The sequence below is a fragment of the Ursus americanus genome, chromosome 4 (assembly GCF_024610735.1).
Source record: "Ursus americanus isolate L20-20 chromosome 4, mUrsAme1.1.p, whole genome shotgun sequence".
NCBI lineage: Eukaryota > Metazoa > Chordata > Mammalia > Carnivora > Ursidae > Ursus > Ursus americanus.
Genome location: NC_142130.1, coordinates 30,423,301 through 30,440,925, shown reverse-complemented (window position 1 = coordinate 30,440,925; position 17,625 = coordinate 30,423,301). Strand labels below are relative to the sequence as shown.

The window sequence follows — 17,625 nt, the reverse complement described above, 5'->3', positions numbered from 1 at the left end:
TAACACATGCGATATACATGTCTGGAACTACCTCCCCTCAGGGTGAACCAGAATGAACTTATATGGTACGATATGCCATTCCATACTGTAGAAGCAGTTCTTTCAGCAGTTGGCGGTTAAAGTGTGGCAGTTTGCTGTCAAAGCTAGGTAGTCTCTGGAGTCTGGAGGAAGTAAGCTATTGGACATGCTGCAAGGGTCCTGCTTAAACAGAGCTGCAATGGACTTGTTAGAAATCCTTTATTGTCAGGGCTCCTGGCTGGCTCAGTCAGTAGAGCATGCAACTCTTGATCTTGGGGTTGTGAGCTTGAGCCCCATGTTGGGCATAGAGATGTACTTAAAAATAAAATTTTTAAAGAGAAAAAAATAAATCTTTTATTGTCTTCTCTCATGAGGATTGTATAAAGAAAACTTAAAACTAAATCTGCATCTATTTTAGTGGCAAATACTGGGAAAAGAAAAAAATTATATCAGTGTATGTTTTTACCTGTTTATACAATTCACTAGTTAATGAATATTTATACTACATACTTCATCTAAAAATCCTTTCCTTTAATTTTAGGTTACGTTTAGCAAGAATGAATGAAGAGATGCGGGAATCAGAAGGACTTTATGGACAGCCAGGTCAATATTCTACTAATAACCATACTGAGATGCAGTATAAGAAATGCATTCAGGAATTTATTAGTTTACAACTGGAAGATTCATAGTTCTTTAGCGAACTGACTTAATACTCTAGAGATTTTATAACTTACTTGTAAATTGTGAGTTGTTATGTATTGTACCTACTGAATTCTTGAGAGTGGCTAATTCCCGAGCCTTTAAAACTCCGTAACTGTTCCTACTACAGTACACATTTACTTGCTGTGTTCAACTCTGGCTGCTGACTTCTTTATCTGCTGTACAGATGTCTTCCATATACATTCCAGTGATGCGAATGGAATGATAACCTATCTTTATACCCTTACAGCAGCACAATAGTCATTTTCATTTTGGAATTCTCTTTAGCTGTCAAGTGAATATAACAGAGTTGTTTTCATTTTGTTATTCAGGGAATTTCTATAAATTGTGTTCAGGGAAAAAAAACAAATCACCATGTGTTTGGCATATAAAAAGTCAGTATGGAAAATACCTAGAAAAAGGTTACTGAATGAAGAGTTCTGTACTCTGATCTAAAAATAAGTTGTAGGTTTAAAAATAAAATTTACTAGTAGTTTAAGAAGTCCATAATGGGAGTGGAGTTAGTTTAAAAGGTATAGAGAAAAGGTCTCACTTTTTTGCCCCCAGCAATCATACAGTATCTGTTGGATAAATGTAAGTATTTAGAGCAGTATTTTATGAACCTGATGGCAGAGTAGACTTGTTAGAGAAACCTCAACTCCGGATCAGCTCACGTCTCATTTTGAGTAATTTTCACCTTTGAGTCAAGATGTCAGGAAAAGGAAGAAATGTTGCTAATCAGATTCCTTTCTTTGATGAACACATCCTAATTAGACATTCTTCACAAAGAGAAGAGTAATAATTGGGTCTCCAGTTTCATGAATTTGAGTATATGAATTACTACTTTGTTTTAAATTCATATACGTATTAGTAAAAAATTTCAGAAATTCATGACCAAAATAATTGAGAATATTAGTTTCAATAAGTATATTTGGTTTTTTTAAATGAGTATTAATGTATTGTTTTTGAAGTGGCTTGGTAATATCATCTATTCTGTTTAAATATGTTTTGAAATTTCGGTATTTTATGCTAGCTTCAGCCATTAACTTTTATTTTAACTGGATTAATATATAATTAATATAAATATGGGGCCATTCTTTTCTCAGAGGAGTATATTTACTACTTATTGTTGGTCTAGTTTAATAGGGAACAAGTAAGAACTTTGAGAATAAAGGCACTTTAGCTAGATACTTCTAATCTAGGGTGTCCCACTTTAATCCTATGGATCAAACAGTACTACTGACTCATGGTTTACCAAGATGTAAGAGTGCTGATTAAGGGTGAAGTGTCAGCGTTAATTCTGAATTTCACCCATTTGTTTTAAACTTGAATAGATTTTAAATAAGTTATAATTTTGTAACAGATATACTTAAGTGAGAGTATTACTAGGCCATTTTTGAGGCCTTTGTAGTTTAAGCACTTTAAAAATAAAAATTATTTGAAGGATATGACCTGATATTTGTGAGGTAAGAGTGAACTTAAAGACTTTAAGTTAAATAATTCTTATTCCTGAAATTTTAAAACTTAAATGTTTGGTTAGCTGTTCTTTCCTTGAGCTATTTGCTTATGAAGTTACACCCAACTGATTAGTCATAAGGTCAGTGGCCAACTTTCCTTTGGAGTTGGGAAGCTTGAAAGGACAGGGGCTCCATGTTCTTGCAACTTCTAGTTCCACCCAAATTGCTTGGGCTTCTGCTGCCACCCTTTAGGGGTGCTCAAATGTCTCTTTTACTGTTGTTTTATGTAGAAGTTTGTGAGTATACGCCTTCCTTTCCTCAATAGAAAAATGAATTTTTCCAATTTATTTCACTGAAAATTTGAACAAGAAAAGCCTCACTTAAAAAAAAAAACAAATATTTTTTTCTATCACTCTCAAATCTAAGTTTAGAGGTTAAAAATAGATCAGAATTCTGGAAATGGTGTATCAGAATAAAATGAGAGGATAATCTTGATAATAGTTAGATTTGTAACGCATTTGGGGGGTCTCATATGTAAAGCAGAACAATTTTATGTACTTATACAGGTGACCTGGTGAAATGGCACAGCAGTTGCTCTCTGGCTACTTTTCCTTTCCTTCTTGAGTCTTCGGGGAGCAGAAATGTTTGCTCAGGCAGTAGGTCTTTCTTTCCTCCACTTGTCACTGTTCTTTTTCTCTCATTAATTTTGGTTGATTGTTTTATCTAGATCCTTTTTTTGTTGCCTAGCAATAACTCAGAATTGTGGGTAATTTTAAAATGCAGGTATTTTCAGTATTTTGATCATGAAGAGCCCTATCATTTATAAGTCTCAGATATAATCTTGGGGAATCATGGACATATTTCTGAGAAACCCCACTTCTGAACCTTCTATCTACAACCCTAAGAACCTGAAACTCCCTGTTTTTTTTGCAAGGCACTATAAGAGCACACATTTCCTGAAGGAAAGATGTATCCCTCTTTATCAGTTCCTACAACTCTTAAGAGGACTGGGTGAGTGAGTGAAATATCACACCCTGCTCTCAATTGCTGGAAACCACTTTGGTGGTTCCCACAGTCTCTGGCTCTATGACTCCTCTTGATTTTTGGCAGAGTTTCTCAGCCAGTTGAAAATTATTGCATTAGTGAACCACTACTGGTTATGTGAATGTGTTGCGAGCAAAGGTTGATCACTGATCAGTTTTCAGAAGGAAGCTGTAATCAACCCAGAAAGGGTGGGATCATTACTTGGTCACAGCGGGGGTGGGGGGGTGTCTCACATGCTGCCATCTCTTTGAGGGGAGTGCATTTCAAGAGCAGAATCAACAAAACCTTGGATCATCATAATTGCTGTTGCAATGGGTGTTCTGAATACCAAAAATCAAAAACTATTTTAAACTCTCAGTGGACATAAAGCAGTCCACATTGTAAAAATTCAGAACTGTCTGGGCACATAGAAAAGTTAGCTAGTGGGAGAGAAATAGAATGTGATTAAGTAATTTAAAGGATACAACTCAGCATTACAAATATTCGGTGATTAGTTGCTTACCATTTGTAATAAACTGTTAAATGTACTTCTATGAACTTTCCAGGGCAGCATAATCTGGGTTATTGTTTATGTATTCTAGTGTAGACAAGTTATATTTGCCTTGGGAAAAATTCTAAATGATTAAAATTATACTTAAATTTTAAAGAATCACATTAAAGTTCAATTTATGTTAACTATATTAAATATCTTAGTCACTATTGTTATTGTAATGTTTGGTTTTTGATAATACAGTTTGAGGCCTAAGAAAGGTATTTTATTGATAGTCTATTAATTAATGTTTTGTTAGAAACTGAACGTTAACAGGAAGTTGTGTGTGTGTGTGAAGGTGAGACTTCCTTTTGTATTGTATTCACTCTTAAAATGTATTCGTGAAACCAATGATTAGTGTAGCACCGACACTTTCCTTCAAGGAAGCATTTAATTCAGTGAATAAAAGATCTTATTTGTTTTGCATGGTACAATGGTTCTGCTAAAATGTACTTGTGTAATAGGTACTAGATGATTTAAGAGCAAAAGCTGGAAAACCACAAAAAGAGAAAACCCCCCACAGTTTGTTATACAGAATATGCATTGCTAATAGTAGAAGCCATATATTGCCATTGTACTGTTGTAATACTGAAGAATGCTCATCTGGTGCTATCTGTAAACTATTTAGCATTAGCGTCTGCTAGATCCTTCTTCCTATTTCTTCTTGAATGTATAATGTGTGCCTTTTAAGTTACTTCTGGTGTTGAATGGTAAAATCAGTGTGTTATTTTTGTATTATAATCTGCACTTTACACTTCCTTGGAAAGTAAAATTCCAGACTCTCAAGTTTAAATAGTATTTTAAAAATATTTATAATGTTTACAATAAATATTTTAAATATTTTAATTCAACATCTAAGAATAAGAATTTTTAAATATTTTGTATGGTTTGTTAATTGATGTTTAATGTTGGTCTCTCCTCAGTTTATTTTATATCTTTTAGAATGGCTAAAAATGGGAATAGACTTGTAGCTTGTCTTTTAATGTGAGTGTTTAACTTTTAAGAAATCATGGGTGTAATTGGATTGTCCTAACAGTTGTTCCGGTATATCAAATTTTATTTTTATTGTTTTAATAACATAATATGAGTTAGATGCTACTCTTAGCCAACCTATTAAGATTTTCTTCTTACTGTATTTTTCCTTTTTAAAGTAGACTGATTGATTCAGGTCATGAGAAAATTTCCAGGACTAAATGAAAACTATATAGAGATTTTAATAACTTGCTTTTTATATAGACTAAATACTAAAAGTGACTAAATATTGAAAGTATTAAAATTTTTTATTGAAAATTTTGGGTTATGCTGTTAGACCTTTTTACTAGATCTTTATCCCCCTCCCCCAACTTTTTTCCGATTCTCTAGCTTTTGGTATGACACCTATTGCCTCAAAAATCTCGCTTATTAAAAGCTGACAAAACTTACTGCACTATTAATAGCTATAGCAATGAGTTTGTAATAAGATGGATGCAAGATATCTTATGGGAAATAATTATAAAACCTTGTTGCAGCAGTAATCATTTAAAACAGTATTTGATGGTTTAGATTTTGAAAACAGAGCTATGCTAAGCTTCTGTGTAAAGCTAATGTTTAACAGGAAGTATTCATGATGAAAGATGCCTCTTGAAAATAAGATTTTACTTTATACAAATCCTTTATCTGAGGAATTAATCTTTATGTATTCATATATTTAGTTTCTCATGGCAAGAAAAACAGTATTCAGTCAGCTGTAGTATAAATATCTATAATCTCCTTCTCTACAAGCATATTTATATGTATGTAGATATGTGTATTACTTTAATTTAACAGACATCTTTGGTATCTGTTCCCCTTTTGTCATAGCACTTTTGCTCATATGACCTACAGTAAATGAAAAACTTCTGACTAAATATGATCCTGACTGGATATAGTCATTTTCTAGGCTCTATTATTTTATAACCTCAGTAAGCAGTGGATTAAGTGCATTAATTTTAATTAAGCATCAAAGTTTGAGTAAAGAATTTCTTTTTCACATGCTATTTAAATTAAAATGCCTTTTAACTACAAGTTGTGATAATATTAAAATAGGCTTTTTTCTCACGTGATTATTGGTTTGTCTTATTAATAACTTGCATCCATCAGAAGCATTAGTATTTGTTGTTGGTCTTTTCTTTTGGAATTGATCAAGGGAAATATTTAAAGAATGCCTTGTTTACTACACCTCATTTAGAATGACTTTTATTTCTGTGTAAATAAATGTATTTCTTTACATTGCTTTAAAACACTTGCATCTTTGCTCTTTTCTAACTCTGAGCTTTCCTCTGTGGCTGCATCTGAGGTGCTTTTTTCAGGTATAGCTTTTTTTCTTTCACTATATGCTGTTCCAGCATTTATATATGTTAGTCTTTTTTCTTCCAAAAATGCTCATCTGAGCAAAATTTGAATATGATTAATTATAATATAGTTATTAGCCATAAAAATGAATGTTGTTTATTAATACTTTCATTGTATACATTTTAAAAGTGTCTTTATTTTACTTTCATGCAGGTGATGAAACCTACCAGGATATTTTTCGTGATTTTTCCCAAATGGCATCCAATAATCCAGAGAAACTAAATCGTTTCCAGCAAGATTCACAGAAATTCTGAGTTTTTTTAAGAAGGGGAAAATATTAAATTGAATGATCCCCTAATGTGTGCATCTGAAATCTCACAAATTTTTACTGCTTTAATTCTACTTAATTTTAGTAGGTATTGAGTGGTTTGGAAAAAAGGTACCCATTCATTGATAATTTTTATAAATTAGAAACATAGAGCTCTAGTAGTTGGGAGAGGAACCTACTTTAGGACCCCTTTTATTAAAAAAAAAAAGTCTGTTTAAAGGGTATTTTTTATAAAGTTAAATCTAGACTTAGGCCATCTCTAGGTTATAATATGCTAAGAGTTTAGACAAAATCTCTTTTTGCCAGTGGGTGGTAGCATTGATTTTTTTTTTCTATGCATCATGCCCAGGATCATTCAGTCAAGCATGTCTGCATCAAAGTGAGAGCCAGCTGTCCTGCCTGCCTGAAGAATATGTCTTTTCTTTAGCTTCCCTAATGATTTTTGGTGGTCCAAAATTTGTTCTGTTTTGTTTTGTCTTCTGGTATCCTAGCTGTCGTACACACAATATGTAATTTAATTCTCAGAGCTAGAGAATATGTTTCTTCCATTTGCTCGTAAATGTAGTGATACTCCTTAGATGTCTGGTTATTGGCCTGTACTTTAACATACATGTAATGGCTGTACAAGTAGACATAGCTCAGTCTTTTAGATTTATTCCATTTTATGAAGCAAAAAGAAGCCCTTAACAATTTTTTGTTTTAAATAACCAAAAGAATCCTTACTTATAGAAGTTGTAGTCCTTCATTGTTGGGTTGGTTTCCTAAAACCTTGATAAATTTATTGATGTAATAAAACTGTGTTTCAAAGGTTACTTGAATGTTGAAAAATTATGCTTTTATCACATTGTAACTTTGAAAGGATAAGTTGATTTATAAAATAATGTAGAGCATTTTTATATTTGACATTTCTCCTTTTCAAGATAATTTTGCTGTTGCACTGAGTGAAAGAAAATTTCTGTAAAAGAAAAACTCATGTTTTTCTTAGTTTATACTAAAATATGTAATGATAAATTGCTTTTTAATTTTTTCAACATCTGTCCTGTGTACTTTGTACGCAGTGTGTATAGTATTTTTAATTTTACCATCTATATATCTTTAGTAGTTGGTTATATGAAACACTGATCCTTGAATTCCAAAACATGGATCTACTAACTTACACTTAAATGCTCTAAATTTGTCTGATTCCATCTTTGATTGACATATCTTGTCAGGAGTACAAAATAATTAAGTAATTTGCCTTACGGTTTCTAATATTGTCAACAAGTTTAATCTTCTTTTATAAGTTACGTCTAAGTGACATTGATACTAAGTTTCTAAATATGAGTTTTTAAAATTTGCGTTACCAAGTAAGTTAGAAAAATTATATTTAATTTGGTAGATAATAAAATTTTCTAAAATCCCTCCCTCCAGTAACTAGAGTTTTATAAGTTGATTGCTGTCAAATCAGGATTTGTCTAAACAGGAATTAGACTGAAGTTAACTCATGTCACAGAAAAGTTTCCATACTTGGCCAAATTGTGTGCATATACTGCTTATTTAGTTATAATCACTGTACATTAGATAAGGATAAAATGTATTTATGAGTTATTTCTAAGAAGATGTTAACTTCCAAAGCCTGTATTTTAACTGCGGCAGTAACAGGAATATTAAATCTTCCCTGTTTCTCACCTCAGAGTCACAGATCATCTGGCTTTGCACAAGTCTGGTCTGTAACATTTTTTATTAGAGTGTGCTTTGAAGTTGTCCAGAAAGTTCAAGAATAAGGAAATATGTTAAGAATGAACAGAAAGAAAAAGAGCAGCTCACTTTCCCTTTGTAGTGCCTATTCGCGTTAGTCGTAGCTTCGCTTCCGAAGCTCCTAACCTTTATCTGAGGAAGCTTGAACAGTTTTGCGTCTGGATCCAGCCATTGGTGCTTCAGATCATCTCTGGGGTCTCCGGTTGTGAAGGCAATTCCATATGACACTCTTACCTCCTGTGGCTTGAGTCATGAGTTTTGTTAATGTGGTAGTAATTCGTGTCTTAAATTTAATGGTTAGAGATGTATTTGAAGATGATAATGGCTCTGAATATCTTCAGAGAAACTAAATCTTTAACAGTATAGGGAGCCTGGCAATACAAAAATACATTCCTGTGGCTTGATTTCTTGAATATGCCGAGACCCAATTTGGATGAAATTTGGCAGAAATGATGCACTAAATACAGCAAGGCTTTAAAGTAAATTAATAGTTGTAAGTAGTTACAAAGTAGATTGGCTCTTACCAAGGTGAATTTAGCTGTGTCAAATAATAGCTTTTATACAGTGTGTAACAAATCTGAGTTTTATTATGCTGTGAAGGATTCTCAGTGCGTCATGAGAAGTTACAGTGTAAACAATGTTAATCATACTTCTGGGCTTCATAAGTCAGTGTGATTGCCCTTTGTGACCTGCGTATATTAGTTCTGATCCCTTATCAGTATTCTATTAGCTTATTGTCGCTAGCACCGTAACTGAAAAGCTAGCCTAACATCACAATAAGAGTAGCAGTGCTATGAAGAGCTCATAAAATGCAGTCTCCCGCTAGAACTAGATTAAAGGTAATTGAGTAGTTATTTGCAGTATTGCCTTGTAACACTTTTATGCTTAAGATTTCTAAAGTTTTTAAAAATTACCTTTGGTACAATCCTTAGAGATTCAGAAATTTCCAGGGATTCAGTACATTACAGTGTGTACCTAAGTTTTACTGGTCTTCACTGTAGATTTTAATGAGCTTTGATGTTTACTTTCCAAAACATATAATTTAATTTGGAATATGTACTTAGGTTCTTCATGAGTACATTTTGAAAAAAAAAATTATACCTTAGCAGCCTGGACAACTTAAGTTTGTGATGTGTTACGCAGTATTTAAAAAAATATAATTTTACACATGTAAGGTATGGTGACAATAAACCAAATTGTATTTCAGTCTAGATTTACTACTCATTTTGAATAAGAACACATTCCCATAGCACTCTTATGTTGTCATATTAACTTTTCTGTTTGATAGCACTTTCGATCATGGACAGGAGCAGGAAAAATGATGTATTTTAATAGAATCATTATGTCCAGAATGACTTCCACCTGCATGATATAGTGGAAAGAGCACTGACTAGTAGTTACTACCCTTTTTTTATTCAGAACTGCTCACAAATAAAATGAGTGGGTAAAACATGGGTGAAACTATAACAACATACTTTTGTGTACTCTTCTGCTCATAGTGTACTTTGAGATTACTCTGTCTCACTGGATTCTGACAGTAGGACTTCTGCGATGTGAATCTAAGAAGGCCAACATTTCTCTTCTTTGATCCTGGGCTTCTCCTCTGGTTTTATAGAGGGAGTCATTGATTTGCTGGTTGGTGGTGTAGCTGACACCGGAACCCCTGTCTGACTGACAACTAGTCAGAGGCACTTGACTTGTATCATGAAATGTTTTGAAATCATTGTAAAGGAGCAAAATCTGATAATGATTGCCAGCTTTCCTTGTGTTCATAACAAAGACTCCAAATATTCTGGAGAACCTGGATGTAAAATTACCTTGAAGGAATAGATTAGGATTTGAAGATATTAAATTGTAGGAAATATTCTATTTTTGTAATAACAAACATTAATGAAAGCAAAACATGGTAAGGTGATTTTAATTTTCCATACTTATCAAATTCTTGATACTTCCAAATGAAAGGTAACTAAAAGAGGCTTAGATTCAGTTTGGCCTAATCCTGACATGTTTATATAAACATGGTTTTGTAGACATCCTTTCCCAATTACATAAATTTATCCACTTAAAATGAAATAATAAGGGGAGGGAAATAAGGTGTGATTAAATAATCTATTCTCTGCATTGGTCTTCTCACTGTCTTATGTTTTAGATTTTCTTATTTTTCCTCAACAACCCCCTGCCTTGAGTGTTAATTTTAAACAGGGAAAGCTTGCTACATTATAAGGATTTCTGGCACAACTTATTTTACACAAAGACTGAAGGGTAATTTTTGGAAATGATGAGCTACTTTTCTATATGTGTTTACTTGTGTTTTGTGGAATTTCTGGATCATTCCAGTCATAAACACTTATTACATGTAATATTTCTTGCTACCTGTGAAAAGGCATATTTTAAAGAATGTATAACCAACACTCCATTTACTTTTTATTAGTATGTAGAGGATTTGTATCTAATTAATGAATGTAGTTTTATTGTAGTTTGTCATTGTAAATGGAGCAAAATACATTATCTTTATAGTTATTCTAAAATGTACATTATGTAAGAATTGTAAATATTATTCTTGATTAAATACTTTGTATGCTGAAAAATTATGATAATAAGTCAATAAAAATCTCACCTCTGGCATAATTCTTTTATGCTCAGCCTTGTACTTTATTGTGAACTGCAACTGCAGACATACCTGTTAAGAACCGTCATGTTTAAGGTCTTCTATTCCTTTCCAACTCTGTCACATTGATCCAGTTGATCCTATTTGCTGATTGCTTCAATCAGGAAACCCATTTTGGGGGCGCCTGGGTGGCTCAGTCGTTAAGCGTCTGCCTTCCACTCAGGGCGTGATCCCAGAGTCCTGGGATCGAGCCCCACATCAGGCTCCTCCACTGGGAGTCTGCTTCTTCCTCTCCCACTCCCCCTGCCTGTGTTCCCTCTCTTGCTGGCTGTCTCTCTGTCAAATACATAAATCTTAAAAAAAAAAAAAAAGGAAATCCATTTTGATCTTTTAAATATTTTCTTCCTGATCACAGAGCTGTATGCATGTATTAGCTAAAAATGACAAAGGCTTTTTTTTTTTTGTGGGGGTGAGGGCTAGCTCTAATTATTTTCCATTATGATTGACATCTGTTGAAGTTGCCCATCTAGGCAACACATTCACACTCAGTCCTTTTAGTAAACAAATAGGAACGTGTTTTTATATGAATTGAGATAGAAGGAATGGAGGGTTGAAAGAACAGACCTGGAAGTGAATCACCTGCCTTTGCCTTGTAAGTTAATTAAAAGCAGACACAAACTTTTTCTATGTGACTTGCTTCATTCCACTTCATTTCATTTTCAGAACAGTTCTATGAAGAGAACCCACACCAATAGTCAGTATATTTTTTAAATGAAAATAACCTGTTGCAAAACAGTGCTTTTTCATTGTAGAAAAATGTTTAACAATAAGTAAAAAAGATAATCATCCATAATTCCATCATCTGCCTGTGCTTCCAATATGGTCTCTACTAGCCACCTCTGGCTACTGAAATTAATTAAAATTAGACAAAAGAGTTGGATTCTTCTGTCACCCTGCTACATTTTAAGAACTCAGCCACATGTGCCTAGTGACTACTGTTTTGAACAGGACAGACTGTAGAACATGTCCATCATTGTAGGAAATTCTGTCGAATAGTATTGAGGGGGAAACTTAGCTTCTTGTTATATATCTTTCTAGAACTTTGGGTGGGTGTATTTTTGTTGGTATTCAATGGGATCATACTGTTCTGTTATCTGCCTCCTGAACTTAGTAAGTGGGGAACGGATTTGTAAGTCTTTAAGTGTTGTACATCACTTTGGGGAGGATTTTAAAAAGCCTTTATTATGGAAAATTTCTAACATAAAATAGAATAATTTCAATAGCTAGTAGCTCATGGCTAACATTGTGTTACCAATACTCCTACCCATTTTTTTCTCTTCCCCAGATTTTATTTTGAATCAAATCTGAGATTTCACTAACAAATCATTGAGTATGTATCTCTAAAAGAAAAAAGCCAATCACAATATTTCCTTAAACTATAAAACTATATAGTCAGTATTTAAATTGTCCCGATTATATCAAGTGTGCTTTTTAAAAATAGAATCTTCAAATTAGAATTCATAGAAGTTCCATTCATTGAAGTTGGCTAGTAGGTCTCTTGAGTCTCTAAATCTGTAAGTTCTTCCTCCATTTATTTTGAAATGTTTCCACTTGCCGTTTGTGAATACATCACTTTTAATGACAGCATCATCATTTTTGTTTAACCACTTCATTGATGAACGTTTGATTCTCATTTCTTGCCATCATAAATCTGGCTCTGCTCTATCCTTATGGCTGAACGTTTGCATACGTTCTTAATTATTTCCTCAGGATGAATTCCTAGAAGTAAAAACCCTGATTCACAATGGGTGGATATATTTTTGAGGCTCATTCAATGAGTCAGGTATTGGGGTTATTATGGTAAAAAAAAAAAAAGGTATATGTACTTCCGATTTTCTTGATATCTTGCCTTCTAGGAGTGGAGGAAGATGGGACTGAATAGTTTATAGGTGGCCCTCATGGGATTGTTGGAGGATAGTGCTTCACCTGGACACCGGATGGGTTGGTGTTTAGAGACCAGTCATCAAGGCAGTGACATCCAAGTCAAGGTTTGGTGCAGAAGGTGAGGTTGGCAGTGCGAAGATCTAAGGCAGTGCTTTACAAACTTTGGTCTGTAAAAGATTGACTATTGAGGCCCAGGCTCATTGAAGATGCATAGGGCCTGATTCTTTGTGTTTTCACCAAGCTCCCCAGGTGCTTCCAATGCCAACCAAAATCTGAGAACCACCGTCTCAGGGAGAAACATCCACCAGGATAGGAGAGAACTGAGAGTTCTCTTAGGGGCTGAGAAGATTGCCAGAGTGCCCTCCAGAAAAGTACCCTCCCTCCATCTGCTGTAGAGGAAAGTGTCTCTCTGTATCCTTGACAACACTGGGTATTAGTCAATATGAAAAAAATCTGATAATCTATTCAACATTACGGATGGAAAAACCAATGACCTCTAATCTCTGGTCACAAGTCTGAGAACTTGACCAAAGTTAGAACTCTAAGAATTACTGTGCTTACCAAAGTTCTTTGTCTATTTAGCCATGTTATACACTCAGCTAAATCTACTTTGAGCTGAGGAAACAGCACATGTCACCATCTGACACACTACATACCTTTTCTTGTTTATTTTCCCCTGCAGGAATATAAGCTGTATGAGGGCAGAGATTTCTGTTTCAAGCACACAGTAGTGCTTGATAGGCAGTAGTCACTTGTTACCTATTGAATAAATGACTAGCCACTGTTATTCAACTCCTGTTTTAGTTTCCAGCCAGCAATGTATTTCAGGAAGCTGCAGCATTAATTTTTCTTTATGGTCAAAGAACTGGGAATGAAGAAAACTTAACATGGAGATAAGAGTAGTCTCAAGTATTTTCCTTTCTACGTAAAATTTAAATTATCTTGTTATTCATTTTTTATCCATAAGTTCCAGGAGTGGTGATCTTGTAAAGGTCTGAAAAATAAAATAACTGAATAAATTTTAGAATACGTGACAGAAGGAAAAACCACATTATTGATGGTGAAGGCGAGGGATGCAATTCCAGAATCATTTTTCCCTTGTTAGTGAACAACAATTAGAATGTAATAATATAGCTGTAGCGCACTGCTGTGGGGTTCTGTGGAGCATATAATAAAGTCTTAACGGAGATTTGTAGTTTGGTATTTGTAATTACCCTAGAAAAGCTATGCTCTATATTTTGGTCCTTGTTGGATATTTATCCTTTTATATTGTTTGCTAAGTGTTAGGCACAGTTCTGCTTTTTATGTATTATAATCCTCTGTGAGGCGTAGGTACCAATATTACCCCTGTTTTCCAGATGGGTGTAATTGCAGCTCAGGTTAAGGAAACTGTCTGAAGTCTAATAATTTGTCACGCTAGATTGACTTGGAGAGCTTGCTCTTGTAACCAATGTCTGCTGAAGGTTGTGGTAGAACACACACTACTCAGGGCTCGAATTATTGCTTTCAGTGCGAATCTTGACTAAAAGCTTGGGTGTTGGAAGCAATAAGACTTGGGGTGAGATCTGGCTCTATTACTAGCCAACTAGGTTTGGGCAATATAATGCTCTAAATCTCAATTTCCTCAATTGTAAAGTGCAAATAATACCTCTACTTCTTAAGGTTGTGAGTATTAAATGAATTAAAGTAAGAGCCTATCACTCAAGTGAGTTAATTCAGCTATTGGGTTACCCCCTCCCCCCCCACACTCAAGGTAATTAGTATGTATTGAACTTGTTGCTCAGCCCACTTCAAAAGTCCAATGTTTTTTTTTTCAGAAAACTGTTAGTCCAACTGAAAAGAATGAGAGTTAAAAATGAGATGAATTGTGGTTCTGGGTACTTTGACCAATAATGGCATGGCACAATAAACTGCTAAGTGATAATTTGTGCCTTGGCCTATTCATTTTCACCTCTGTGTCCTTCAAGCATGCAGATCATTTGTATGTGTTTAAATGCTATAATAGTATCATCAGTACTTAGAAGACTGAAGTTAATGAGTTATTATGTAGTTGTCAAGTGTCCAACTGTCTAAGGTTGACACCAACCGTGTGACCTTGGTCCAATTACCTCAGTGTGCCTCAGTTAAAATTTTGAAAACGACTTGGTACACCTAAAGGCTCTTTTATTTTTAAAATTTTAAAAAATTTTTTATTTTTTGGGCAGCAAAGCAAGGTTTATTGAGCGATAGCAAAGTGGTAGTACAAAGCTCCCAAGGAGGGAGGGGACCCAAGAGGGTTGCTCCTTAAGGCTCTTTTCAAGTGTTCCTCTGTTAAAAAAAGAGAAAAGAGTCTCTAGCGTTACTCCCCTGGGGCTCTGGAAAGTATCCCCAAGTCGTGGGCAGAGGGGTCCCCCTGCTGGCCACATCCTTTACATGGCCTCAGGTGCCAGTGGGCTGGGCAGGCCATTTCCCCCTTAGCTGGCATTCTTCGTTTACCGTGAATGGAGAAGGAGCTTGTTAGTTAAATTCCCTAGCCCCAGCTAGTTTCCCAGGTGTGAAGGGAGTCGGCGGGGAGAGAGGACTTCAAGCCTCCAAACGTTTGGGGGGAGAAAGGTATATAGAGAAAAATTTTCCCTTTTTGTACGTCCAGTTTAGTGTTTTTGCTAACCGAAGGTCCCGCGTTGGGGCTCCTCTATACCTTTTCAAGGCTCAGCTTCGATTTCTAGCGTCTGGGGCTGGACATTTAGGACGGCGAGTTTTAACAGACCTTACAGCCTCGCTGGCTTTCTCGAAGTCTGAGTTCTCACCCGCCGCTGGATCCTTCCCGTCTTGAATTCTTCTAAATCTAGGACCCAGCGGCTGCCGGGCGGCCCTGGCCCCGCCTCTCCGAGCATCAGCGCCCGCGGACTGGCTCCGGGCAGCGCGGCACCGCCCCCGCCATGGCCGCTGCCCGCCGCCTGGGCCACTAAGTGGCTGCCGGGGTGCTGGTCTCCACCGCCGCTCCTCGGCTGCTCTGTCCGCCGGCCCGTGGTGCATGGGTCGGCGAGGCGGGCCCGCATGCGCTTGGGCCATGGCGCGCCTGGGCGCTGTGCGCTCCCACTACTGCGCGCTGCTGCTGGCCGCGGCGCTGGCCGTCTGTGCTTTCTACTACCTCGGCTCGGGCCGGGAGACCTTCTCCAGCGCCACCAAGAGGCTGAAGGAGGCCCGCGCTGGGGCCCCCGCCGTGCCCACGCCGCCCGCGCCGGAGGTGGCGCGGGGCTCGGTGGCACCGGCCCCGGGCGCCAAGGCCAAGAGCCTGGAGGGCGGCGGGCCCGGGCCGGTGGACTATCACCTGCTGATGATGTTCACCAAGGCGGAACACAACGCCGCGCTGCAGGCCAAAGCCCGCGTCGCGCTCCGCTCCCTGCTGCGCCTCGCTAAGTTCGAGGCGCACGAGGTGCTTAACCTGCACTTCGTGAGCGAGGAGGCCAGCCGCGAGGTGGCCAAGGCCCTGCTGCGAGAGCTGTTGCCGCCCGCCGCCGGCTTCAAGTGCAAGGTGAGCGGGGCTGCGGCTGTGGGCTCCCGGCGGATGGCCCACCCCATACGTCCGTCGCCCCTTCCCCCCACATTGCCCCAGCTTTGCCCTAAATGTGGGTTCGCCCGTAAGCTGGGGGTAGAGCGGGGGGGGGGGCGTGTCCAGGAGCCAGAAGCACTAGGCGGATGCAAGGGAGTGCTGCCTGGTGTCGACTGCCCACCCTAACCCGTTCCCCACCCCTCTCCCCCTAGTTAAGTCCCCCTTCCCCTGATAATTGGCTCGCTCCCACTCTGCTGGCCTTGCAGGATTCAGCACTGCCTTCACAGTCCGCACTTTTTATTCTCCTCAATCTTTGACTTTTGAGGTTGGAACAGGTCATCTGAAGGCAGTAGTCGTCCAATGCAGAGTGTGCTGGACAGGGTCTTAGTGAGGTCGCGTGAACTGAAGTTGCAGTGACATCTCTCATATTTCAGTCAGAACTGCCTAAGCCCAAACCCAGACAGTGTGAACCACCTTATCCCCTCTCTGTGCCTTCTTTCCTATTCTCAAGGGTCACGAACCCATTTAGAGAAGCCACTGGTTCCTCCGAGGGAGGAAGCAAAAGCTCTAAGAGGTGCAGATATGATCTGGCGAGAGCACAGCAGAGCTAGCCACTTTGTCCCAGGCTGGACCAAAGTGTCTCTGGCAGCTCAGCTCCCACCTCTCTCCATCATCTCCCATGATCTCCTGGCTCTGCTTGTCAGAGATTAGGTTCCTGGCTTAGTGTTAATTGCTTCAGTCAAGTTGTTAGCCTCATATTGACCTAATAGTTGCACAGAGGGGATCAGGTTCTAATTTTTGGATAGGACTAGTAGGTGATCTTAAAGGATGGAGACTGATGGTGGGGGAGGGGGCAGTAAGGTAAGAGAATGTTCCATGTGTCTGTGCCCAGTGAGTGACAAGGGGAGCTGCTGCCAGGATCCTGCAGGGTTCAGGGATCTGTGGCAGCTCAAGTCTCAACTTCTAGGAGGGCTGTCTGTGTTGTGGGCCTGGCCCCTTCTCTCCAGCCTTGCTTCTCATCCTCCTATGTGCACCTTAGACCTTGACTATGCCGAATATGCCTTTACCCAGGTTGTACTCTCTGCCTAGGATGTCCTTCCTTCCCTCCTGGGCCCTTGGCCACTCTTTACTTAACTTTCACCTTCCCCGGAATGTCCCTCGACTTGGGGACAGTCTGTGCCCAGCCTTCCACAGCTTTCCATTCCTGCTGCTCCCCATAGCACACAAGCTCTGTCTCCTGCCCAGAACAAATGAGCCTGTCCAGAGCACCCACCATTGTCAGGGTAGGGCATGCGGGCCTGGACCTCATGCCACAGGAGGCCAAGAATCCAGGTCCTTGACCCCCTCTCTCACCTGGGGTTTTTCAGCCTGGGGCCCATCCCAGTTTACCTGATTGGAATCTCAAGGTAAGACCTGGTA

General features: G+C 38.0%; 2 protein-coding genes across 4 annotated transcripts in view; both read left to right on the top strand.

Annotated features, from left to right (window-relative positions):
- Positions 1-10,764, top strand: part of ACAP2 (ArfGAP with coiled-coil, ankyrin repeat and PH domains 2) — a 140,472-nt gene extending 129,708 nt beyond the window's left edge. For 2 of the 3 annotated variants that reach the window (XM_087861523.1, XM_045812732.2), the window contains 2 exons: positions 560-621; positions 6,271-10,764. In XM_087861523.1, the coding sequence (XP_087717649.1) occupies positions 560-621; positions 6,271-6,371 (163 nt within the window). In that variant the 3' untranslated portion in view covers positions 6,372-10,764. The remainder of the gene's footprint in view (positions 1-559; positions 622-6,270) is intronic. The other variant, XM_045812733.2, reaches the window with a different exon arrangement.
- Positions 10,765-15,582: 4,818 nt separating this feature from the next.
- Positions 15,583-17,625, top strand: part of XXYLT1 (xyloside xylosyltransferase 1) — a 166,146-nt gene continuing 164,103 nt past the window's right edge. Inside the window, exon 1 of the mRNA XM_045812493.2 lies at positions 15,583-16,188. Within this exon, the coding sequence (XP_045668449.2) occupies positions 15,688-16,188 (501 nt within the window). The 5' untranslated portion in view covers positions 15,583-15,687. The remainder of the gene's footprint in view (positions 16,189-17,625) is intronic.